This window comes from Lynx rufus, unplaced genomic scaffold (assembly GCF_022079265.1).
Source record: "Lynx rufus isolate CCGP_SWC_20201006 ecotype Redwood Valley unplaced genomic scaffold, mLynRuf1.p SCAF_16, whole genome shotgun sequence".
NCBI classification, from domain to species: domain Eukaryota; kingdom Metazoa; phylum Chordata; class Mammalia; order Carnivora; family Felidae; genus Lynx; species Lynx rufus.
In genome coordinates, this window is record NW_025814830.1 from 51,039,722 (window position 1) to 51,065,306 (window position 25,585).

Consider the following 25,585-nt stretch of genomic DNA (forward strand, 5'->3'; position numbering starts at 1 on the left):
ACACACGTACTGTACACACGAGCGGGCGGCGGGGCCGAGACACGCCCGCCCGCGCGGCCCCGCGCCCCCGCCGCTGCCCCGCGTCCCCGCCCGCCGCCCGCCGCCGCGCCGCTCCGGCCGCCGCGAGCATGCACCCGACGAGCTAGGAGGAAGCGGAGCCGCGAGGAAGCGCCGAGCGCCGGCCGCCCGCCAGCCCGCCGCCCGCCCGCCGCCCGCCGGCCCCTCCCCTGCCGGGCGCCCCCCCAGCCCCACGCCCCCCCACCTTCCTGGGCGGTGGGGGGGGTGCGGGCCGCCGCTCGGGGGCCCCGCCGCCCCGGCAGCCCGGGACAGCCCCCTTTCCCCGCCCCCGGCCCCCGCCCCGGCCCGGCCGGCCATGGATCTGACCAGCAGCTCGGGCGGCGGCGGCGACCCCCGGCAGATCGAGGAGACCAAGCCGCTGCTGGGGGGCGACGTGCCGGCCCCCGAGGGCACGAAGATGGGCGCCGTGCCCTGCCGCCGGGCCCTTCTGCTGTGCAACGGGATGAGGTACAAACTGCTGCAGGAGGGCGACATCCAGGTCTGTGTCATCCGGCACCCGCGGACCTTTCTCAGCAAGATCCTCACCTCGAAATTCCTGAGGCGCTGGGAGCCGCACCACCTAACGCTGGCCGACAACAGCCTGGCGTCCGCCACGGTGAGTCGCTCTGCGCGGCGGCGGCGCGCCGGCACCCCCGCGCCTCGCCTCGGGGCCGGGAGGCGCCCCCTCCCGCCGCCGCCCCCTGCCCGCCGCTGCACCTGGAGCCCGGGGCCTGCGGGGCGCCGGGGGTGTCGGGCCGGCCCGGGGGGCGGGGGGGAGCCCGGTGGCCCCCCCCTCCCCCTTTGCTGGCCTGTCTTCGGGGCTGGCCGGTGCCCAGCGGGCGGGCTCGCGGAGACCCTCTGAATTCTGCACAGGATGTGGCCCACCCCATCCTGGGCGTCTGGGGACCTCCCGGATGGGACCGTGGGATAGATCCGGGCTGGGCCCCGGTGGTGGTGGGGGTTCCCTTTCTGAAAACCCGCGGCCCATCTGGATCTGCCCTGGAAGGGAAAACAAAACAACCAAAAAAAAAAAAAAAAAAAAGAAAAAGAAAGAAAGGAAACCTAACAACCTCGAAACCCCAAAACCCAAAGAATTTCCACAAGCAGTGCCTCTCTGGGCTCTACTGTCTTTTTTCCTGCCCAGGCTGGTAGGCAAAACCGGGTGCTTCCCTTTCTGAAAAATCTCATTCGCACGTTGGGAGGTTGGAAGTGGAGGGGGAGGGGATAGGGGTCCCGGACTGCCTCCTCCCCACCGAGGGGAGGTCAAGTTCTAGAGTGGAAGCTGGCCTGTGGGGGCCCTGGTCTTGCATTGTCTGCGAAGTGTGTGTGTATACGTGTTCTTTGTTGCTGGCTTTATTTTGTTATTGTTATTGTTTTAAATATATGGTTAGGACTGGGTCAGCTGGATGAGAGGCAGGGAAGTCATGGATCTGTTTCTGAAATCAAATCTGCAAGGTGGAGAAAGACATCGGTGGTGGTGGTGGGGTCGCAGGGGGTGGGGGCGGCAGGCAGGAGCCTGAACAGGATGCTTTGTGTTTTCAAACAAGGGCAGTTTAAAGCCCCAGCTCTGCTTGGGCCTGAGCCTTGCTGAGGGGATCCCGTCCTGTGTGGAGAGGTGGCAGGTCTTCCCCAGAACGCACACTCCCCTTGGGGCAGCCTCGATCCTGTTTACTAAGCACAGTGGGGGGGGGGGGGGTGGCCGTGGTGGCTGTGGCGCTGGTGGCAGAATTCAATGCCTGCCCACACCTGTGCCAAGAAAACCCAGCCAGGAAACAGGGTGTCGCTTACATGGCATGTCACAAACGTGTAGCGTGTGTAGACATTTCCCCGGCATCCATGTTCCCTTGGCAGTGTGTCACAGGCCGTGACACATGCTCCAAGGAATGGGGAGGGGGAAAAGTTAGCAGAAGAAGCCCTACTCCTCGAAACCACTCCCCCCTCCCGAAAGCCCTGAAGCACATGAGGACTCTTATTCTGAATTTTGGGTCCGACGTGCCTGGAACACCTATTTTTTTCTTTCCTGTGGGCAGGTTGGTGCAGTACCTGCAGAGACAGCTTCCTCACACAGGATCGCTGGTTGCCGTGAAGCGGTTCAGGCCCGGTTTCAGGCTCATGCATGTTCCCAAACCCGTCCGGAGCCACAGGCCTCGGCATTTGGCTTTTCATTTGATGGAGGGAGAGCCTCAGAAAATTCCCCGGCACGCAGCCTCTCAGGTTCAGGGGAGGAACCGGTGCCCTCCAGTGGTTCCCTACCTGGCATCAGGAGCCCCCAAATCTGGCTTCAGAATTTCCCCCTGCTTCAGGGGAGGCATTGTTGTTTTTCTACCACTCTTCAAAACGAAGGGGAGTTGGGGGGGTGGGGAGGAAGTGGTTGAGAGGCACAGTGACCCTCCGTGGGAGAGGCCAGGAGCGCGTGCTCAGCGGCTGCTGGCCATGGTCTGGGGGAAGTCAGCTTTGGAGGCGCTGGGCCGCCACCCCCCTTACTCTGATTGCTCAAGAGGTATGTAGCAGAGAGAGGAAGGGAACAAAGGCTGAGGCTGGGCACTGGTTTCTTAAGCAACCGGAGGCCCCGGCACCACCTTCCCCAGCACCACCTTGGCCAGCCGAGGTGGACGGTACCTTCGTAGCTTGGGCCTCTCTGGAGAGGAGCTGTGATTTTTCAGGACGGGGGACTGAGGACCGACCACAGAACAAGATTTGCCTGAGCAGAGCCCCACTCTGGCATTGGAAATGTGGAAGGAGGAACTATGAGCTGGCGTCTAATGGCTGGCAAGTCCCCCTTCCTCCGCCTGTGGCCACCAAGCCCTCTGGGCAGAGGGTGTCCTTAAATTCTGCCATGGTGGGCTCCAGTGGGGTGTAGGGCTGTCCGTGCCGCGGCCTGTGAGCGTGGAGGGCGCCGCCGAGGGCAGGCCGGCTGTGGGGGCGGCCTCCAGGGTAGAGGTGGGGTTGCAACTCCACCAGGGACCTTGTCCCGCCATGAGACACCTATTTGGTGTCCGGGCCCTCGGGAAGCAAAGCAGCCCCTGAGGGGTTTCCCTGAGGCCTGGGCGTTATGTAATCTGTCTGCATTTTCTAGTGTGGCCCAAGCACGCTATTGAGAAATATTAGCCCAAATGAAACAAAGGTGAATTTGAGTGTAGTTCTCTACAGCAGCAAGCCCTGTGCAGCCCTGTGGCTCTGCAGAGTCCCCAGGCCCCGGCCCCCAGCTGCCGACAGGCCAAGTCTGTTCCCTATCAGGTCATACCTTCCATGAAATGTACATCATCCGTATATTAAGCCGTCTGCACGGCCCAGCTCAGATCCATCTGGCAGTTATCTGGTTAATTGTGTGGGCTTCAGGAACAAGACTCAGAGTGATTGATCTGGATTCAAACCGATAAACAAACCAAACACACTGCTGCCCAAACGTCTTCGGAGTCTGTCTACACTGATCCAATTAACTGGCTCGTCGTCAGAGATAAAGGCTTCCGGCACCACAGCTGCATCAAGCTAGGGTTGGAAGCACACGGGGGCTCCCAGCCCGCCTGGTAGGCAGCTCCAGCCGGGTGCACCCCTCAGGCGGACCTGTCTTGATTCCCTGTCGGGGAGATGGGCTCAGCGTCACCCCCTGGCCCGGCTGTAAACTTTGCCTTCTGTGGGGTCAGGTTGGAGCTGGCCCCTGTGCCAGTCTCCCGGGCCAGTTACTGATTAAGTCCTTGTCGAGCCAGCGGTGTGCCTGACGCGGCCTGTGACAGCGCAAGGGCCTGATGCACTCTGCGCTCCAGACTTTGGGTCCCCGACGCTCATAAACAAAGAAGGAAACGCAGAGGCGACCGCGACCTGGCTGACGTGTGAGGGGTGATTGGGATGTGTCTGCCCCCTCCCTGGGGTGCACATGACCACACCTGGGCGCCTGCTCAGACTGTGGCCTAGACGTGGTGCCTCATTCCCCTTTTGCACCTGGGCTTCTCACTCCCCCGGCCTCCTTGGGCCTTTCGTGGCTGCTGATCGTCGTGTGGGTTGTAGCCAACGGCCGGGAGTCCTGCAGAAGCAGCCGGGTCCACAAGACCAGAATCCATTTTGCTGTTCTCGTGTGTGGGTTGAATTTGATCACCTGCTAGACATGTTTGTCCGCTGGAAGAGGGCTTTTGTCTGTGGGCTTTGTTTCCTCTGCTCCGAAGAGGCACAAATAAGGCTGCCTACCTTTTCTCTCACCTGATTTTATTGCTTGAAGCACATGGCATCTCAGAGTGGGTCCAGTCCGGAAAGTCATTTATTCACTGACCAAACACGATGGGGGTCGGAGCACAGGTGACGGTGGCCTTCTTTATTTTCAAGCCTTCATTTATCAGTGACTTTTTTTTTTTTTTTTTTTAAACGTTCTCCACTCTGCTGCCCCCATTGAAATGTTTCTGGGAAACATTTGTCACTGAAAGGAAAAGAGAAGTCACCTGAATCCTTGTCGGTCTCTTTACTCTGGTGTTCTCTCTGCGGCAGCAACCTCCTGAACTTGGAATTTGTTAACCTAAGCACCTACTGGGTGTCTGGTGCTGAGTGGAGGGCTCATCCCCACGGTGTGGTTTCCGCCTGGGAATTGAAGTCCGTGTCCCCCAGGGTAGCCGCAGGTCCCGTGGGGACGTGTCTGCGTGTGTGTGTGTGTGTGTGTGTGTGTGTGTGTGCGCGCACACGTGTTCATTGTTTCCGTCTTTGTTCCTTGTCCCGCTCTTCTGTGCCCGTCCTTCCCGCCTTCCGTTTGAGGTTTTCTGCGGCAGGGAGTAGACACAGACAATTCTGTTTTTTTGGTGGCATTTGTCGTAAGATTTTGGAGTATATCAAGTTTGTTTCCCAGGTAACACGTCTGACTGGAGGGGTCTAGGGGCGGGGGCCAGAGACAGAAGAGGAGAAAAAAAGTCCAAATTCTCCATAAACAGCAAACTTGTTCTGTGTTTCCCGGGCTGTAATAAATAAATGCATTTCAAGGAGGGAACGGTTTTTCATGCCGCCATTTGCCTGGTGCACCCGGGGGTGCTCTTTCCGGCTACGGGAAGAATCATGCCGCTCCAGGTGGATGCTGTTAAATTGCGTGTGGCTGGGCTCCGCTGTGGGGTCGGCGATGGCGACAGGCGTGTGCCACGGGCTTGAGCTCCACGGCCTACACGTGGCTCCTGCTTGGCATCGCCGGCTACCGCCCCCACTGACTCGCCTGGCGGTGGGAGAGGGCATTTCTGGGGTACTGTGTCTGGTGAGGCTTCAGGGTTCGTCCTCAGGACCCGAGCTGTCTCGGGTTTCCTTCTGACTGCCAGCCTTGGGGCAACAGGGTGGCCAGCCAGGCCTGGCCCCACGTGGATGGTACCCTCTCGGTGTTCTGGTGGAACGGACATTTGAAGTGGTTCATTTATGCTTTCGATTAAAAGATTAAATGAGCTCTAGTGAGGCAGTGCGATAGGGTTTAGGGCATCCCCACCGCGGGACAGAACCAACCTGGGTCTTGTCACGTGGAACTGGGGCCGGATTCTGTTACGGTTTTCCAGCTGCGTGACTTAGCACGTTCCTTCCTCTTGGTGGCCTTGCTTTTTCTCCATCTGGAGGGTGGTATGAACCTGCCTGATTTGTAGGGTTGCTGTAAGGATTCCAGATAATTCACAGTCACACCTGGTAGGACGGCCACGCCAGGTAGGGATGTGACCAGGGGCTGGTCTTCCAATTCACATTTTCTTAATCTCCCTGAGAGAGCTTCGTGAAATCCTGTGCAAATGGAAGGGACTGTTGCGATTTGAAAGTGGGCAGTCTCCAGAGAAAAGTCTTCTGAGGTGAGCAGTGCATTTGGGAAAGTTAGGGGTAGTGAGCAGATCCGATGTGTACGAAGGCAACAACATTGGTGAAAGTAGTTTCAGAAAAACTCAGGAGCACAGTTTGGTTTCTTTAAAAAAAAAAAAAAACGCAAAAACAATACCCACAAAGCTCTTTTTTTATTTTTATTTTTTTACATTTATTTTTGAGAGGGAGAGTGAGACAAAGTCAGAGTGGGGGAGGGGCAGAGACAGAGGGAGACACAGAATCCGAAGCAGGCATCAGGCTCCGAGCTATCAGCACAGAGCCCAACGCGGGGCTCAAACCCCCAAACTGCGAGATCATGACCTGAGCCGAAGTCGGAGGCTTAACCCACTGAGCCACCTAGATGCCCCGCTCCTTTTTTTTTTTTTTTTATTTAATCGAAACAGTAATGCGCCCATCAAATAAATTCAGATAGTACAAGGCATATCAGGAAAAATACACCTTCTATCTTACTTCATGTCCCTGTGGCCCCAGTTCTCCTCTTAGTAGGTGAGGCCTGTTACTGATTTCTTACAGATCCTTGCTGACCATTCGGCCATTTACATACCATTCTGGGCCGTGATTGGTCATCAGACAGTGTATTTGGAAGATCATTCCAGATCTGTGTGTGCACAGCTGCCTTTCTCTTGTTCACTGCTGCGTAGTGCTCTGTTGCACAAGCGTCGCGTGAGGCTAGGCGACCGCCTCCCGTTGCTGGATGTTTAGGTTAGACCCGATCTTTTGCTGTCGGAAACAAGACACTTGCCATTTTTGTTCAGTGGAGTTGTTCCCGCCTTGATAATTTGAATGTTTTTTGCTTCTTCGGTGGGTGTTAAAATATTCAGTCCCAGAATGCTTTGCGGGAAAGAGCTGCCCTTCCCTCAGAGAGGGGAAGGAAGGCAGTGTTGCCTGGGGTCACTGCTGCCCGCAGGCATGCTTCCATCTGGCTCACGGTCACCACCGCAGGAGAGTCCGGCCCCCAGGGCCCCCACCGGGAGCTGAACACAGGTGAGCGGGGGGCTCTGAGCTGTCACGCTGACCTGTGCCCTGAGGACAAGAGTCAGCTTGGCCCTGGCTGGCTGTTTCCTGCTCCACCTGAGAGCATCGTTTTTTTTGTCCCCAGACTTCCTGCTTCCCCAGGATGGGAGCCAGGCCGCCCAGCCCCGTGGTAGAGAAAGGGAGGAAGTGAGAATGTCTCTTCCCCACTCCTGGCTCTGGTGACAAAGCACCCAGTGAGTTCAGCAGGGCGCCAAGGGAGGCGGTGCACATTCGAAAGGAAGCTTTGCTGACATCAGCAGAGCCGTAACCAAAGGGTGGTGAGGCGTGTGTGTGTGTGTGTGTGTGTGTGTGTGTGTGTGTGTGTGTGGTGTCCCTGTGTACTGAGGCAAAGGAGAAAACAGAAACATTTCTGGTGCAGAAATTGGTGCCTGGGCTCAGTAGCCATTTCTTTATACTTGCCACATGCGAAGCGTTTGTATCCGCGTTGGGGTGTGTAGTGAGGTGCCTGGAGGAGACCAGCCAGACCCTGCGCGGTGGTCGCACAGGTGAGCTGGAATCCGCCCCCCCGCAACTTCCCAACTGGTGGCTGACCTTGGGCAGGTCACCTAACGGTCTGTATTTACCTATAAAATTTGGATTATGGGGATTTCCTTTCAGTATCGATGTCCTTGAGGTTAAGTGAGGTAAGGCCTGGCAGTTTGTTCACGTGTTTATCCAACAGGTAAATATCGCTGCTCTAGGCACTTTAAAGAAAACAAGACCCTGCCTGCCTGGAGTCTGGCTGTCGGTGGGGTGGGCGAAGACGATAAACCACCAAGCGAGGAGATATAAAATCTGTGTGGTGGTGACAGGGGTCCTAGAGAAAACAGAGCAGCCAGGGAGGTGTGGCGTTTAGAGCTTGGGGACTGGCAGCCTTGCTGCTTTGCACATGGCAGTCAGGGAAGGGGTAAGAGCATTCCAGGCAGAGAGATTGGCAAGTGCAAAGGCCCTGAGGCTGGATAGTACTTAGAAAACACTTAGTAAGGTGGCTGGCGTTTAGTAAATGCTGTACAGTTGTTATTACCCGCACCTCCTAGGAGCTGTTATCATCTATTAAAAGATACTTACGAACACCCAGAATCTGCTGGGTGTTGGGCATACAGAGAGCTCCCAGCCCCATGGAGCTTTCATTCTGGTGTCTCTGTGTGTGTATTTAAGCCTGGCTCCCTCTCAATAGATAGTGAATAGGTTTGGAGCAGTGCTTTAAGAGACTCTTAAATCACAAAGCCCAGCAAAACGTCAAAACCAGCTGTCTTTGTCATACTGAGTTACAAGGGTCCTAGCACCTAGGACGCACTAATCCTTGAATTTGCCTCCAGCATCTTGCTGGTGAGGGTGGGGGTTAGTGGTGAAGAGAAGTATGTCGCCCAAAGACCCTTACAAATGACTCAGCACCAAGGCTGGGATTCACACCCAGAGCTCCTGCCTCCCAGCACCTTCCGGTGCCTTCCAGAACCTTCCAGTGCCTTCCATCTTCATTTTTCCTTGGACCTTCTGCTTTGAAGCCGTTATGAGAAATGATATGATCGAGAAAGCACATGAGCAGATTAGGCTGAGTAAACTCACTCTGGAGGCAAGCAGAAGAGCTGGACTCTCCAGCCCCTGGGCAGGTGGATGTCCAGGACTCAGGCAGGGTGGCAGATGTTTTCCTGGGGCCGGGCTGCCTGGGTGCAGCTCAGGTGGGGTCATCAGGAGAGGGAAGGTAACACCGGAACTTGTAGTCGCTTCCTGGGTGTCTTGAGTCCAGCCCAGGCTCTTAAAGGCCTGGAAAAGCTGCAGACAGGAGTGCACGATGTGGAGAAACCCAGGCCGGGCCCCTTCGCCCCCCGTTTGGCCCACTGTCCGGGTGAATGTGATCACCAGCATGCGCCATTGAGAGGCTCAGCCATCCGTGTGGACAGCGCCGGGCGTCAGTCGGGCTGGGCTGACAGCTGAACAACTTGCCCCCAGATCTGGGTGGCTTCACGCAACATGGCTTACTTCTTACTCTCACCAGTCCAGTGGGGATTCTGCCCTACTGGACGTGGACCACGTGGGCACCTGGCTTCTCCATATTGTGTCACTGGCCATCCTCTCCCTTCACCTCCCCCCAGGGCCTCACTGAGTGGGAGATGGGGAGAGGGAGAGAATGCCAGGCAGTGCCGTTGGTAGGTCGGGTCGCTGTGTTGGCCACAGCTCTGTCACGTGACAGCCCCTGAGCTCAGGGGGGCCGGGCACTGGAGAAAGGAGGACCCCCACCAGGATTGCAGGTCACGCAGAGGCTTTCAGAGTACCGGCTGCAGAGCCGCTTCCCTGGAAAGGAAGTTCAGCACCGTGGGCTCTTCCGGCTCCTGGGTGTGAGCTTAGTGGCAGGTCAGGAAGGTTGCAGTCTTCTCTCTGGTGGGGCATGAGATAGAAGCAAACCTATTGCAGGGAATGGAGCGATGCATTCATGATTACGATGACGTTTATTGTCTCCCTACTGTGGGCAAAGAGGTTGAGTTGAGAGGCAAAGGCAGGTCTGCCCTCACGCGTTGGGTGTGCGTGTCCGTGAATACGTGTCTATCCGTTGGATATACGTAAAATTATTTCAGGCTCTTGCAGAAACGTCTTAGTTAAGAATCAGTGGGCTTATCAACTTAGCGTTTGCCGGTGTTCGGCAGACGTTCCTTCGTGAATTTGTCAAGTGAGTTCAGGGAACTGGTGTTGGAAAGCGAATGCCAAGTGTTTGTCAAGAGTAAGCACCAGGTACTAAGTTTGCGAGCTGAGTACCCGACACGGTGTGTGCAGATGGGGCTTCCCGGGTCCTCCGTTTGCCAACGGCTGCTCCCTGGTAATGTGCTCCTAAAGTGAGTGCTCCCTGGTACTGTGCCTGCAGGGTCAGACATCATCTTTGCCCCGTAAGCCTCCCTCAGATCGGGGTACAGTAGAAACTGTGATGTAGTGTCGAACGCAGCACATTTCCTCAGGGGGTTTATGCCTTGTCCTGCTGTTTGGAGGGAGGAAGAAGAGCACGTGGTTTCAGGAAGGACTTTGTAGGAGAGACACATCTAGATAGATAGGCCCAGGATTGGGACTGGCAGTGATGGAGAGGGGCGCCAGGGCTGGGAAGGGGCAGAGGGAGAAGAAAGCCAGGAGAGAGGGGCCGGAGCCGCCGGGGCACATTCTGGGCGGTCTGGGCCATTTTCCCCGAGTGGTGGGCACCACAGAAGAGTGCAGGAGAGGAAGGTGGAGGCGGGACCACTTCCCAGAGTGGGGGCCGCGGGCGGGGGCCAGGAGTCGGGGTGAAGTTGGTGCTGGGTTCCCCAGCGCTCGTTCAGGCCAAGAAGGCCCTGGTCGCGATGCAGAGAGACGAGGCACCAGCTGCCAGGTGGGCGCCTAGGATCCATCCCCCCAGGTGGAAGCTTCAGGATTGCGGGGATCTGAGTCACCAGGGCCAGGGGTCCGTCACAGCAGGGACCATGGTGGCAGCCACTCTTGAGCGTTCTTTTGCCAGGTGGTTACATCCGTGATCCCCGTAACAGCCCGGCGACATACTGTTCCTCTCTCCGGTTTATAGGTGGGGACGCTGGGGCCCGGCGTGTCGGCAGACATTCTTTGCCTGAACGGATGGATGAGTGAGTGAAGAAATGAGCCAGTGAGGCTGCCGCCAGTTGTGGGCAGGGCCCTCCCGTGGAGAGGGAGGGGAGAGAGAAGAGATGTGTTCGGACCTCCCGCTCTCATGCCGTGCTTGCGCCGCTCTCTCCTCCAGGGCCGCCCAGGCTGAACGAGATGGCGCGTGCAGCCGACCCGTTTGGCATGCGGTGTGCACGGCTGGCCTCAGGGGTGGACACAGGCCCGAGGGTTCCTGGCCTGCTGCCTCGCCCGTGAGGCTTCGGGGCTCAGCCCACCGGCCTGGAGCTAACCCTTTGGTACTTTCCAAACCCTCGACCTGAAACTTCCCCTGTCAGCTTTGGCTCCCAAGGCTCCCCTTCTGGAACCTTCCTTCCTGGAAGGAAGTGGGGGGGGGTGGGTGGGGAAAATGAAAGTGCTTGAACTGTCCCAGCGCTCTGGTGGCTCCCGGGCTTGGGGAGCCCAGCAGCGTCAGCCTGTGGCACCAGACGGATCAGGACAGGGTGGGGGGACTGCAGGACAGCAGCGATCATTTCCTCCCACATGCTGAGTCCCTTCGATGTGTCTGTGCGTTTATCCTCACTCCAGCCCCCGGGGTTCCAGTTTATAGATGGAAATGGAGGCCCTGTGAGGATCAGGTTGTCCATCTGGAACCCAGACGGCCTGGGTCCAGAGCCGAAGACCTTCTCCTCCTGCCACGATGCCTCCTTGCTGGGCAGTGGGGACTCACTGTCAGCAAGGCAGTGATAACAACAGCCGGTGCTTATTCAGCGCTTATGTTCTGAGCCCTTTGTGTACGGGAGCTTGTGTACGGTGTCCCCAGGAGGTGTTGCTATTATTGTCCCCATTTTCCAGAGGAGCAGACTGAGGCCCAGAAAGATGAGATCGCTACTTACCCAGCTAGTAATGGTGGAGCTGGGGTTTGAACCCAGGCCGTGTGGTTCCAGGGCGTGACTGCGCGTGTCCCGTGAGCAGGGCTCGAGAGCAGAGGGTCAGAGAGACCCAAAATGGCCAGGCTGGCTCCATTCTTGGAGGCCCTGGAGGGCCTTGCAGAAGCGGGGAGGTTGTGTGTGGACAAAGCACAGTGTGTCACCCTGGGGGCGGGGGAGGGGGGGTTTCAGCCCTCTCCCTGTGGACCTGTCTCTAGAAGGGCCGTGGCGGACTCTTGCTTCTTACCTGCCCTGTGTTCATCTGGGGATAGTGGACTCAGCCTCTCAGCGCCTCGCCTTCCTCGCCTGACATGGCCTGGCCTCGAGGAGCTGCCCGTCAGAGCTGGCTGTGACGACCTGCCTACGGCGATCGTGAAGTCCAGGGTCCACTGGGAGCGCACGCCCTGCCCTGCCCTGCCCTGCCCTGCCCTGCCCTGCCCGCCCTCCGGCTCCACTGCCCTGCGCCTTGGTGCTCTGGCGCAGCACCTCCTCCCCTCTGCCTCGGTGGTGGCCACCAGCCCCTGGAGTCTTTTCTGACCCCCAGTTGCAGTGAGGGCTCGCTCTTCCACGGCCGGCTGCCATTTGCTTCTTTGCCTATCAGTCTTCCCTACTGGCTCTTCACCTCTGCCCTTGTGAAGTGAAACAAAAATAATCACACAGGGATGATGATCTTGTAAAATAAGCAAAAAGTTCTCCTATGATCCCAACCTCCCAGAAGTCATGCATATGAACGTTTTGGGGTGCAGCCATCTTTGCTTTTTCTAGATGAGTGCGTATGTCACCTGTGGGATCCTTTGCACAGCGAGCAGGGGATTAGGTCTTATTCATAAACACTAAGCCATTTTCATACATTATCTCAACGGTGTTTCCTCTTCGTCCCTATGAATGTTGGGGCCTGTATCATTCTTTGCGGTGGGGGCCATCCTGGGCATTGTAGGATGCATAGCATCTCTGGTCTCAGCCCGCTAGATGCTCCCCACAGTTCTGATGGCCCCAAATGCCCGCCTACAGTGCCCCGTGTCTCCTGGGTGAGACCCCGGGGTAGCTCATTTAACATCCCATCTACCCCTGCGAGCTTCTGTGTGACAGAGTGGACCCTGGCTGTGGGCTGGCCTGTGGCAGAGCTGGGAGCCTGTGTTCGTGCCCCAGTCCCCTTGCTTCTTCAGAACCTGCCACGGAGATGGTGAGGAAGAACTTTGTGGGGGCTGCAGGCGCCCAGATGCCTGGCCAAGTGGCGGGGCTCTCCCGCAGGGCCTCTGGAAGGAAATCCCGCTGGCCGGAGCTTAGCAAGCTCCCCACACCTTTGATCCCAGGATCGCCCCCCTGCTGTGCCTGCCTGAATGACTCAGGACTTCAGAGATCTGGGTTGTTGAAAGGAGAGTTGCCTCACGCCAATAAAAGAAAGAGAGAGAAATTAGCGTTAGAAAGTTTTGGTGTGAGGAAAATGAATTTGAAGCAACCTTTGTGAAGTAAAGTGTTTTTGGGGGGCAGGGGTGTGGAGAGGAGAGGGAGTGGGCTGGTGGGTGAGCCACCGGCCTGGTGGCTCTTCCAAGAAGGCCTTCATTTGCTTGACTCAAGCCCCACCCAAGGCCATGCATTGTGTACCCTTGCTTTTTGGATCTAGTTGAACCGCGGCACCAGGTATAAAAGGGATGTTTCTGGAGTATGTCTGGGTCCTGTCAGCAGGTGACCTTCAGGAGCCAGGGGCTTAGGTTAGAGAGCATTGCCAAGAGCAGAGGTCTTGGGGCCCTTCTAATGCCCCGGTGGTAAGCAGGGTCCCCTCTGGGCCAGGAGAGCCAAGCCCTGGCTGGATCTCAGACCCCACCCGGCCGCCGCAGGCCCTTCTCAGCATTGTGGGCAGCTCTGCTTGAAGGAGTCTGTGTTGAGGATTGGGGGTGGCACCCCCCGCGACACCCACTTTGAAACCCATGGTGGAGGCGGAGACGCCAAAGACAGCCCCCCCCCCCCCCAGGTCAGTCCATTCCTAACAGGCGCCCTCATTGTTGTCAGGCAATGTGGTTACAAGCGCCGGCCAGCGTTGTTGGATCCAGACACTTGATATTAGGCCGTGTGACCAGTGGTGGTGTGACCCAGTTCTCAGTTTCTGCATCTGCAAGGTGGGGACAACGGTAGCCACCTCCCAGGCTGTCCTGAGGGTAAGGGAGATAGTACACGTAGGGCTCAGAAGAGTGCCAGCGTGTAGCGAGTACTCGGTAAATGCCCGCTCCGTCGTCACCACCGGCTTTCTCGTGGCCGCGGCTTCCACCTGCCTGCGTTCCTGTTCCTGCTCAGCTATCAACTTCTTGAAGGCAGGGTCCTTTCGATCCAGGGACGTGTGATGTCAGTGCAGGTGTTTGGCTGAATGTAGTTGCTCAGCGGGGCGTCTGGGGCCCCAGTGCCACGGGCTGTGAAGGGACAGAAAAGCATCTCAAGTTTTCTTGGAAACCCTGGCCCTGGCTGGGGACTTTGGACCTGTCCTGGAGAACCTCAGGGTTTGCCCCTGATCCTGTCCTGAGACCTCAGTCACCAGGACCTGGAATGGACCCTCAGCCCTGGCCCTAGCACCAGCCACCACGTCCCCGACTCAAGGGAGCTAGAGACGTGCAGCTGGGAGGATTGAGGCATTGTTGGTGGTTTTCACCTTAGCTTTCTCCAGCCGTGCTTGGCAAATAAGATTTCGATCTTGGAAAATATGATTTAAAAACAGAATTGAAAGTCGCTTTTGTTTCCTCAACGATATTGCCCCTGACACATGCCCAGGGCCTGCCTAGTGGAGTCGGGTGTGAGCATGTCCGTGGGAGATCCCACACAGCCCTGCCCCAGGCACACCTGTGTGGATGCCCGGCCTCTGCCCCCTGCCCCCTTCCTGAGCCTTCTGTCTGCTCTCCACTTAGGTCTATGATGACAGAGCTCACGAGACCCCCTTTCTTTTGTGGTAGCTTGCTGTGTCCTCTTGGCCTTACTTTTGGGGTGACCTTGCCGCCAGGGGACGGGGCTTCTTCTCGGAGCCCTGCTGTGCCTCTGTTTGAATGTGGAGTAGTAAATGTGTACACACGTGGGTCCCCGGAGCTTGAGTCTTGAGCGTGTTCCACCCTGATGTCCCCGTCCCAGACGGGAGGGGGGGGGGTCCCCGTCCTTCCTGTTGGATGAGGTCTTGGAGCTCTGAGTCCCCCTGGGCCGCCCTGAGGAGCCTTCTAGGGAATGGGTCCTGGGCCCCTTGAGATCCCAGGATAACATTCTGTTTCTTCTTCGCCTTTCTCTGGGCCCAGGGCCTGGCCCTGTGGCTTCTGTGCCCTTTGGCCTCCAGGGGGGGTTTGGCCAGTGGGGACCCCAGAGGCGATGGAGGCCAGTGGCTTCAATTTAAGGTTGCTGTGGGCGGGCAGGGTCCCTCAATCACAGCTCCTGTCCTGTCACCCCCCCACTCCGTCCCAGGGGTGGGAACATGTGGTAGCAATGGGGGTGACCAACTGGCCCGGCTTGCCGGAAGCTGTCCCAGGAAAGTTGTGTTGGCACTTGAGTCCTATGTCCCAGGAAACCCCGCAGTCCAGGCAGACCCGGGACAGCTGGTCACCCGAGGGAGAAAAACCCTCTCTCGTGCTTTCCCCTGTGCTCTGCCCACACCTTGGTATGTTGTCCTTTTGTGAACGGTTTCTCCAAATTATACCGTTTTGTGTCTGCCATCTGTTTCTTCACAGGGCCCCGGCTGACACACCAGGAGCTTCAGAAGGATGGACTGGTTTTCAGAGCCCTCGCCTTTGAGAGCTCACAGTAACCAAATGGGCCATGCTCTGAACATGGGGAAATGCGATTTGTCTCTTGGGCACGGACTCGTGTCGGAAAATACGCTGCCTTCAAAGAACAGTGGCGTTCATGACGGTGGCGGTGGCCCCTTATTTGCCTATTTGGCTGTGGGCTGGCTGTGCGTTGAGGCACCCCCGTGTTGAATCACCGTGACAGTCCTGTGAGGACCTTCCGGGATGCGGAGGCCGAGGCTGAGTGAGGTGAAGCACTTTGCCCAGGGCTCAGGTCAGGCCAGGGTATGAACCCCAGTGGAGCCATCTGCAAGGTTGCTGTGCTTTCTGATTGTCTGGGTGTTTTACAACCAGGCCCAGCCAGACCAAACCCACACTTGTGCTGCTGCGGGCTTGGACGGGGCGTCTCACTGGGTGTGCAGGCGCCAGATCCGATGTTTTCCACTTCCTCCCCTGTGGCAGGGCTGTGTGCACAAAGCGTGCACAACTGGCTGGTCGGCCACTTCGGGCTCTGCTGGATTCAGCCGTGGCCAGTGTTGGAAGATGTTGGTCCGTTCTTTCCTTTTCCATCACCTCCCCCCTCCCCCCCCCCATTAAAATTTTCATAATTAGAATCAGAGGCAGAGAGAAGCTGCAGGCCACCTAGTTCTGGGATGGCAAATAAATTCCTCTCCCCTGGTAGACATTGCTAATCAATCCTGACATAATCAATCCTTCCCGGAGAGCCCAGACAGCCACTGCTAATCAGTTGTTGTTGGCATGCAGCCCGTCTCCCCCTGTGTGGATTGGGAACCTGAGACCTAGGGACGGGAAATGACCCACAAGGGAGCCACCGGGAGTGTGGTGTCTGCTCCACACCAGGGGGCTCTCTGTTGAGAAGTGACTCTGACGTCTAAGCAAGGTGTGGTGTAGGAGGAAGGACCTGGGTTTTGTACAGCAGTGCGTGGATCTGGGTCTGCATCCCGGTTCTGCCTCTTTCTGGTTGGAACTTTGCGTGAGTCACATGACTTCCCTGAGCCTGGTCTGTGAAACTGGAAGTTACAATCCCTGCATCCCAAGGTTGTGAGAAATAAATGGCGTGGAATGTTCCTTCGGCTCATGCAGATACTGACGGGGGACCTAGTGTGTGCGGGGCACTGCTCAGGCATGGCGTGTGGCAGTCTGCCGCGTGGACAACGCTCCACCCCGCAGCCGCTCGGCTGCCTTAGAAAGACGAGGCCTGATTTAAGGGATGCTGGTTTCCTTCCCCTTTCCTTTTTGGAGACCTGTGAAATTTGTATTACTGTTATTAATTTTTACCAGCTCCTCTGTCACGTCCTCTTAAATTTTGGCCTGTTTGTCCTCTGCAAGACTTGCTTTGGAGAGTGACTTGTTTTTTCTTTCATGCCTGGTCTGGTTTCTGTCCTCATGTTGGAGTGGATAGTGAGTTCAGAGGCAATTGAAATGACGGAGTCTTCCCTACTGAATGAATGTGTCCAAGGACAATGGGCCTTGGACTTCTTTGGGCAACACACTCCTTTGGAAAATTCGATGAAAGCTAGGCACCCCTCTGGGAAAGTGGTAAGACGACAGTCTCGTGGGATTTAGCATCTGTCATATAGGCTTTCTTAGGGGTTCCTTCCTGGACCTGCCGCCCCTCCCCCCTCCCTCCCCCTACCCCAGGTTATAAACCGGTCTGGGAGGTCTGTGGCATGTCCCTAGCAAGAAATGGAAATTTGTCCAGAAATTAACATGGAAATGATAAAAAAAAAAAAAGAAAGTTTCATCCTTTGGCTGGGGAAGTGGGCTTGTCCACACAGCATTTTCTGTGCTTGTAGAGCTGTGTTTAGTCTTCTTGGTTATGGTGAACTATTTTTTCTTTTATCCTAGTCTGGAGTTTCAAGGTTGGTGCTTCTTGCCCCTAAAATGTTTATTTTCAGATTTAGAACAGTTCTTTACTCTTCGATAAGGCCGAGCACATCGCTGAAGCCACGCCGTGGTCAGCACAGAGGGATTCCGCTGGCATCGCACATGTGGCTCGGTGCTCAGCCCCGTTTGGCACACAGAGTGACCTCGGGCCGCCTCACCTCTCTGACCTGTAAAGCTAGGGGACAGACTGGCCACAAAGCCCCTGTGGTTAAGGATTAAAGAACAGTAAGCGTACAAAATAGGCCCAGAGAGTGTCCAAGTAGGCCGTGGTGGATTTTGTATTTGATCGCCTTGAACTTGACTCAGAAGTGTGGATCCTCTGTGCTGTGAAGGGCTGGTGTTTTTATTGAGTGAGTTATGGAGGCCGCCTGGCAAACTGAGCTGAAATGAGCCCGGTCCCTTTGCGAGGGGCTGGAGGCACACGGCTCTCAGAGAATGGCAGAGAGGCTGGCTGGCATGGTTCAGAGAAACGAAGGGTCTTTCTTGGTTGGTAGTGTGGAAAAAGACCCCAATACATGAGTTCCCTCATGGTCTTTGACTCTTCCGACGTGAGCCGGGCACCCGTCTTTAGCCGCGTCCTGGGGTGAAACGTGGTTTAAGTGGCAAGAGAGAGTTCGTTCCATGGGGCCATTTCAAATGCAGAGACGGAATTCTGCCGGGATGATTTCTTTGCCACTGAATTTTGCATTTGCATGTTCTTAAGCCAAGAAAAGGAATTGAACTTTCCCTTTTGTTTGCTTCATTACTCCCACCACATTTGGCAGTTTGGCGGGATGCGGTTGTGTTTTTTTATGACTCTCAAATTCTTTTTTAAAAGTGTGCTGTGTGCACGGAGGAAGATTTTGCAGGGCGATCTGAGCCAGCTCTCCGTCCAGCTGGGTACAGGTTGCCATGGGCGAGGCTGGGCAAAATAATGGAATCCACCATTTCTTGAGCACCTATTGGGTATCGGGTGCTTGTGCGTCTCGTCCTCGCAGCCGTGCCCTGGGGTGGGTCATGGCCGTGTTTCAGGACTGTGGACAGCCCCTGGACTCCAGGGACACACAGGTCTCAGAGCTGCAATTCACACCCAGATCAGGCTGACCCGGACCCTTGTGCTTTTTCCTGCGGCCCGTGCTTCTCCTGTGACCTCAAGGGACTTCCTGGGTGTTCTTTATGTCCCCACCCTTGTAAGATCCCACTTAAGGAGAAATGAGTAGGCCTTGGGTGGCCACCGAGGAAAGGCCCTGAGAGAGCTCTGCTTCTCTAGCCCAGCAGCCTGGCTGCAGAGCTCAGGTGCAGCCAAGATTGGCCCGGTCCTCCCGGTCAGCGGCCAAGGTGGCCAGCTCTGGGGCAAAGCTAAGGCTCCATCTGCCTCGCCTGTGTGACGTTCGAGGGCGGTCCTGGCCATATGTGCAGCAAGGGGGAGTGCAGAGAAAGTAGCTTTCTCATCCGTGTCTCTACTTCTCAGATGAGGAAACCGAGGGGCGGGTGGCTTGAACGTGGCCACTCAGATGCGATGAGAGAGGTGGCTGGGCTGAGCCTGGGTTGTTCTGAGTAGGTGTTTACTGCCCCTTTACCTGGAGGAGCTGCATCTCGGGAGTTGGATCACGGCCTGGAGGGGTGCACCTGCCAGCGTCTTCTTAGAATTCGCTCCACGTCAGGAAGCGGAAGAGCAGGTCACTGGGTCCACATCTGGTCTGGTGGGGCCTCTTGACATCATCGAGGCCACTGCTGTCATTTTCACAGTTGAGCAGACCAAGGCCGAGGACAGACACTGCCAGGCCACATCCATCCCCAAGTATAGCTTCTGGTTCTCTCACTCTGTCTGCTGTGTACTACCACCGTCTCATTTATCTCGGTATCTCAGCTTCGGAATGTGTGTGTTTTTTGTAATTGGGGTGAAATATACATAGCAGTTAGCATTTTAATCATTTGTAGATGTACATTTCAGTGGCATTAAATACATTCACAGTGTTGTGTTACCACCATCGTTGCCTGTGTCCAAAACTTTTCATGGGTCTGCAACATAAACTCTGTATTAAATACTGGCTCCCCCTCTGCTGCTTCCCGCAGCCCTGACAGTCTCTCTTCTACCCTCTGTCTGTGTGAATTTGCCTGTTCTAGGTACCTCCTGGAAGCGTAATCCTATAACGCTTGTCCTTCTGGGTCTGGCTTACGTTACTTAGCATAATGATTTCACGGTCCACCCATGTGGCAGCATATATCCAAATGTTATTCCTTTTTATGGCTGAGTAGTATTCCCTTGTACGGATAGACCACATTTTGTTTCCCTTTCCTCTGTTGATGGGCACTGGCTCTGTGATTAATGCTACCATGGACGTGGGGACAAAGCGCTATTAGCTTTCCTGCTTTCACTTCTTTCGGACGTATACCTGGGAGCGGACGTTGCTCTGTTCAAGGTGTTCATCTCCGTCTCCCCCATTACACGGAGAACTCAGGTTCATCGTAGAAGAATTGGACAATACAAGATAACCAGAGGTGGAAAATAAAATGTACACCTAATGTTTTTGTAGGATGGTCGTTTGTGTGTGCTTTTTTTTCTGTCCGCCCAGGGTTATGCTGCACAAGCAGTCTTTGGTAGTGTGAGAGGGACCTTCATTTCGAAATCCAGAAACCTTCGTGTAAGGCCCTGGGGCTGAGGGGAGAGGGCTTTGCAGCCCTGCTGAAGGCTCACCACCTCCAGGAAGCACGCCTGTGGGTGCAGTCTGAGTCCCGGGAGGGACGTCCAGCACCGCCCCTGGTGACGGTGGGCCCTGATGGATATTTGTCAGATGAGGGGACTGAGACGCGACTGAAAGAATGGACGAGTGAAACTAACCAGCAAGCCTCCCTGCGGCTTGAGGTACCTGAGTGGTGAGGGGCCCTGCAGCCGGCTCATTAGACAGAGCAGCGTGAGCACAGCAGGCCTCCCTCTTCTGAGTCCTCGCACATCGCTGTCCCTGTCCCTGCGAAGCTGGGTCCACAGCGGGGGGCACCGGGCAGTTGTTCGCTTAGGGTCTCCCGTGTGCCGGGGACTTGGCTGGGGGCTGGGCTCTGGGTGACCCGAGCAGGGCCCCCACTCAAGGCCCTTACTTTCCCGAGGGGGCACACGCTTGCGCAAAAGCACATGCTGATTTCAGATGGTGATAGATGTGATGAAGAAAATACATCTTTTTTCTCTCTTGTTCTTTCTTTTCCCCTTCCCTTCTCTTCATTTCTATCTTTTTAAAAAAAAAAAATAATTCGCTTGGCTGCTTCTTGGTTGATTGGCGGCCAGGGATGTATGTGCATTTACTGGGTTCGGGTCCCGGCTCTGCCACTTGCTAGTGACCCCAGTTTCCTTGTCTGTGTGAAGCAGGCTCGTGGTGCCTGCCCCTAGGGCTATGGTCGGGCTTGATGGTGACACGCTCCCGGGGCACTTAGCACAGGGCCCGGCAGGTCTCGGGTTCTCAAGGCTTGCCGCGCTTGTCACCACGACCAGGCCGCCATCGGGGGACGAGGCTGCTGGCTGCGTGGTTTTCAAAGGCCGAGACCGGCACTGTCCAGTGGATTGGTCAGCTGCAAAGGGGCTGGTACGGCACTGAGTTTGGTGCGCTCGGCACAGCCTCACTTCCCTGGATGCTTGGGCTGAACCCAGTTTGTTCAGTACCCCTTCCCTGCGTGAGATTGTCTCCTCCCTGGGAACAGGAACAAAAGGGCCCAGCTCTGAAAGAGGCCCTTGTTTCTTCACCAAGTCCGGGAAGGGCAAAGGCACGTTTCTGCAGACGGTTCCAGGAGTTCGGCGGCCGGGCCAGACTCTTCCTTTCTCCTGGGCCTCATTTGGTGCCAGAGCCTTCTGGTTGGAAGATTGGGATGGCCAGAACGTGCAGGAAAATGAACAAACAGACAGAAACCCTCAAACTACCCTTCGAAGGGCCCTTGTCCTTGCAGGCTCCTCTGGGGCGCAGAGGGGCTTTTTCATCGAGCGCATTTCCAGTTTGTCAGGCAGAGGGCTTGGCGGTGCTGTCTGGCCCGTATGGGCCCAGCCTGAGCGTGGGTGGATGACTGGACCTGTGTTTCCCTCCCGTCCTTGCCACTCGCCGTGGGGACCGGGTGAGTCCTTCAGCATCTCGGAGCGTCCGGCCTTGGGCCCCACCTGCAAATGAGGTGCATGGTGACTCGGACATTGGTGTCAGGGTAGGGACAGCAGGCGAGGCTGGGGCATGTCACAGAGCAGCCCCAGTAGGGCTGCCCCTCCACCTCTCCCCTGGGGTGGCCCTCCACCGCCTTTCCTCCCCCAGTGAGAAGGTGGGAGGATTTGAATGCTGTCCCCTCAAAAGTGCCACTTCTACCCAAGTTCGGGTCTGGGAAGAAGCGAAATGTAGTGTTCCACCTTTCTTAGGCATCCCTCTTTTACTCCTGTGGGCCTGGGTTCCAGTGAACAAGACCATAATGTGTGCAACTGGGGGCACTCCGTGGTCCTCGGGAGGCGGAGGTGGCCAGGAGACAGCCGGAAGGTGGCTGGCTGGGGACGGAGGGGAGCCCGCAGTTCCTCCACCTCCAGGGGCGGGCTCGGCTCTGCCTCCAGAATCAGCCAGATTGCGTGCGTTCCCCCAGCCCTCCCACCCACTCACACACTCAGGCCACGCGTGGCTCCTAGAAGTGAGGAGTCCGCACCGTGAAGGGCCTGGCTTCCTGTTCCGCTCCTCTTGGTTCCTTATGCGGTGGAGCCTCCCCAGAAGGTAGGGCAGGAGGGGAGTGAGGAGACGTACCGGGCGCTGGCGTCCTCCATGGCATATGCAGTGTCTGGGCATCTGTGCCTCAAACGTGCACTTATGGAACACCTGCTGGGTGCCGGGTGTCGTGCCAAGGGCTGGGAATACGGGGATGCAGAGACTCTGACGTATGTAAGGGTGATGGGGGAGCTGTGGCAGTGCCAGGCTTCCCTAGGAGACAGCTGCTGAGCACCTAGGGTTCGGCTCGGGCTGGAACGCAGGGACTGGCATTCCAGGTCGAGAGCCGCAGGGCCACGCATCTGCAGGAGGGAAGTGCCCCTTGGGCCAGGAGTGTGTTGAGTGGAGTGGGCCCAGGTGAGCTGTCCTGCGTGCTGGGCTCGGGACTTTGGACTTGAACACGGAAGCCAGGTCCCTGGAATGCCCCTGAACACCTTGTTCCTTCCTGCTCAGCCTTGAAAAAGAAAGCCTCGTTCTTTGCCCTGACGTGGTGATCGTCACATTTGAGAACCTAGGAAAGGCCCAACTGGGGACGAGGGTGGGGCTCAGTTCATTGTCAGTGAGGAAACGGCCTCTCCCTCAATCTTTGGCATTGGGAGAGAGGCTCAGAGGGGCCGGCCCCTGACATCATTTTGAGCTGGAAGCATCTAAACCCGACATAATGGCGAGGACTGACTGCTGTTGGAAATGGAGGGATCAGTCTTCCACGGCAAAAGGAGCCCCTAGGCCAGTGATCAGAGTGTTGAGCTGGGGGTTCCACCCTCGGCTCTCCTGCTCACAAGCTGTGTGACCTTGGGCAAGTGGCTTAACCTCTCTGAGCTTTTGTTTCTCATCGGTACGATGGAGGTGGATGGTGGTACCAATCCCCTGGGCTTCTGAGAGGATTCAGCGGGTAAAATGCACGTCCAGCATTAGTGCTGCGCTGCCCAGCATGGAGAAGGTGCACGAGAAAGAGAGTTCCTGTGATTAGTATTGTTACTACGGTATTCCCAAGACTGCAGAGGAAGGGTCTGACCAAGTCCAGGGGAAGGAGCGGCCGGAAAGGGCTTCCCGGGGCAGGTGGCACGGAACTTTGGAGTCACACGTTCCTAAGTTCAGGCTCTGCCAGTCTCTGGCTCTGCGTGACACTGGGCACGTTGTTGAGGTTCAACTGAGTACGTGATTTCATCCTGTCTTACTTGTCCCCCTGGCAAATGGGATAGTAACGCTCAACTCCTAGGCTGCTGTGGGGACGTACGAGCTGCCAGGCCAGGGCTCCTGCCAGGATCAAGTTTCCTGCAAGTCTTTAGGAGATGATGTGGGGAGGGCTTTTCTTTTGGCTCCTCCTTTCCCGTGAAGCCCCCTCAGATGGGTGCAGCCAGTGAGCCCGGAGGGCCTGCACCCGTGACCTTGTCAGGAGGCCGGCAGCCGTCTGCAGGTAAAGAGCCTTTCCTTGGGCCCTGCTGGGAGCCCTGCCCGGCCTGACGCTTTACCCACAGCCCCGTGTTATCTTTTGCAAAAGTCGTGAGCCGGAGGAAGGACAAACCACTTCCTCTGCAGCCTTCAGATTTATCAGGCACCACTTTTGACAGTTTCAGTTTGAAGAGAATTAAAAAAAAAATAAAAGATGCTGAGAAGCATTAGATAAACAAAGTGGCCTCACGCCTCCGCCCTCTGCTGCTTCCCTGGCTGGGACCAGGCACGTCTGGGACCTCTGGGGTGCTTGGTGAGGCCAGCGGGTGTGGGTGCCAGAGGCGGCCCCGCGTGGGAGCTTTCCTTGTGCACGCGGGCTGCTGGCCGCGAGGCCCCAGGCCTCTGCCTGCCGCTTCCTGCCCTGTGCGTCGTGGCGCGGGGGGCACACGTGCACACAGGCCAGGTCGCAGAGCCAGATGTTTGAGAAGTTTGACCTCAGAGCTGCTTTCTTTCCCCCTCCGGAGAAACACGTCCGGAGAAAGTGCTAAAGGCGAGGCCGGGCGTGACCTGAAGCCAACGGAGGAAGGCAGGAAGGCGCCGGGAGCGGGAGCGTCGGGGAGCCACACAAAGGTGGACTCTTGGGTTGGATTTGGGGCAACCGTGGGCAAGTGTGATTTTTGTAAGTCAGGAGAGATCAAATATTGATTTCATCGAGTCGCAACTACTCGTTTGTAAGTAAACGCGATTCCTGAGCGCCTGGTGTCCTGTCTTTGCTGTGGCCCCGAGGCTCCTAAGATCAGCAAAGGGAAACCTCCCTCTCTCTCTCTCTCTCTCTCGAGGAGGAGGGAGCATAAAGGTTAGTATGCGTTTATGGGTATACACACACACGTGTCCAAAGGTGGCAGTTCACTGTGGCACTTTGCTCCTTGCATTCCAGTTTACTAGGTGTATGTGTGACCTGGGGCGAGTCATACAACTTGTCTCTGTTCCCTCATCTCTAAGATGAAATCAGTGGTAATATTTGTGACCTGGGATCGTGGTCAGGAAGCAGCGAAAGGGGGCATGAACCAAGCCCGGGGCAAGGCCCAGGACTCCAGAGATGCTTAATGAAGACACGCTGCTCTTACTTTTGGTGTTCTTTAGAGTGCCTTATCCTCGGCGTTCCCATGGCACTAGGTCGGCCCGGGGATTGAAGATTTGCTCTATCTGGCCCGTGGTTCTACGGCTTAGGAGCAGGTAGTGACCCCTGTGACCCGTTCAACACCGCTGAACGTTTGCTCTGTGCTGTGCACTGTTCTAGGGCATTCCGTTAGGGCCTCTGCTCTCAGGAAGCTTGGAGTTCTTGGGGCCAGGGAGGTGACATCAAACAAGTCAGCATTCACAAGGCCCTTCAGGGGTGGCAGGTGCTGGGCCGGAGATCAGACAGGGAGAGGTGGTGGAGACAGATGGGGTGGGGGCACATTTCTGGCAGCACGGTCAAGGGGGGGCCTCTCCGAGTGGGTGATACTGCTGAAGGGACCAGTCTTGTGGGGATCTAGGGAGGAACATTTCAGGAGTCGGTAGAGCAAGTGCAAAGGCCCTGAGGTAGAAGGCTGGAGGGACAGGCAGGGGCCAGACATGACTGCCATGGCAGCCTCAGCATGGGGTTTGGATTTCTTTCCAAGTGCCTTGGGAAACAGGGGCATGACTTTTTGCAAAGGCTGGTGGGAGAGGGGTCAGGGGGAGACTATGTGTCCTGTTCTTCTCTTGTCCCTTGGAGCACGCCTCAGGCTTAGCCACGTAGTGGCTGTCCCCAGTGGGTGTCTGCTTATGTCCCGTCTCCTGCGTGTGCCCTCAGCGACCTGATCTGTACAATGGGCCCAAGTATAGGGCCTCTCATCCCCGCACTGCCCTGCGTGGTGGCCCTGCCTCCTCGTGTCCTTCTCCGAGGTCAGTTCCTTTCAGCTCTGAGAGCACCAGCGGCTGACGTTTCCCTTCTTGTTTGTTGTGGGGGAAGGGTATTTAATTGCATTCCTCCTGAGTGAATGACACAGAAAGGGCAGGGGTATGTCAGCGACGCTGCTCTGTAATTTTCGTGTCTGGGACGGGTTTCAGAGCTGAGCTGTTTTCCTCTGACCGGCAGCGGCTGTTGCCCAAGTCAACAGCGGGGTGCTCTCGAGATCGCCTTTGTTGGTTTTCTTTCTTCTTTCTCCTTCTCCTCCTCCTCCTTCCCCGTCGTCTTCTCCATCTTCCCAATCGTGTTTTTTAAATAAGCCTTTTTTTTTTCCTTCCCATGGAATAAAAACTGGCGGCTTGGATGTGGTGGGTAAGAATTAGTAGTTCCTGTCCCTTTGGTGTGGGAGTCAGTGGGGGTTGACTTAAACATTTATTTCCCATTAAGAGATTCGTGGTCTTGGAAGCTGGCGTTAGAAGTGGGGTGATCTCAAGTCCC

At 56.5% G+C, this 25,585-nt stretch overlaps 1 protein-coding gene across 1 annotated transcript in view; it reads left to right on the forward strand.

Annotated features, from left to right (window-relative positions):
• Positions 1-307: 307 nt before the first annotated feature.
• Positions 308-25,585, forward strand: part of CMIP (c-Maf inducing protein) — a 234,964-nt gene continuing 209,686 nt past the window's right edge. The window contains exon 1 of the mRNA XM_047078821.1: positions 308-673. Within this exon, the coding sequence (XP_046934777.1) occupies positions 374-673 (300 nt within the window). The 5' untranslated portion in view covers positions 308-373. The remainder of the gene's footprint in view (positions 674-25,585) is intronic.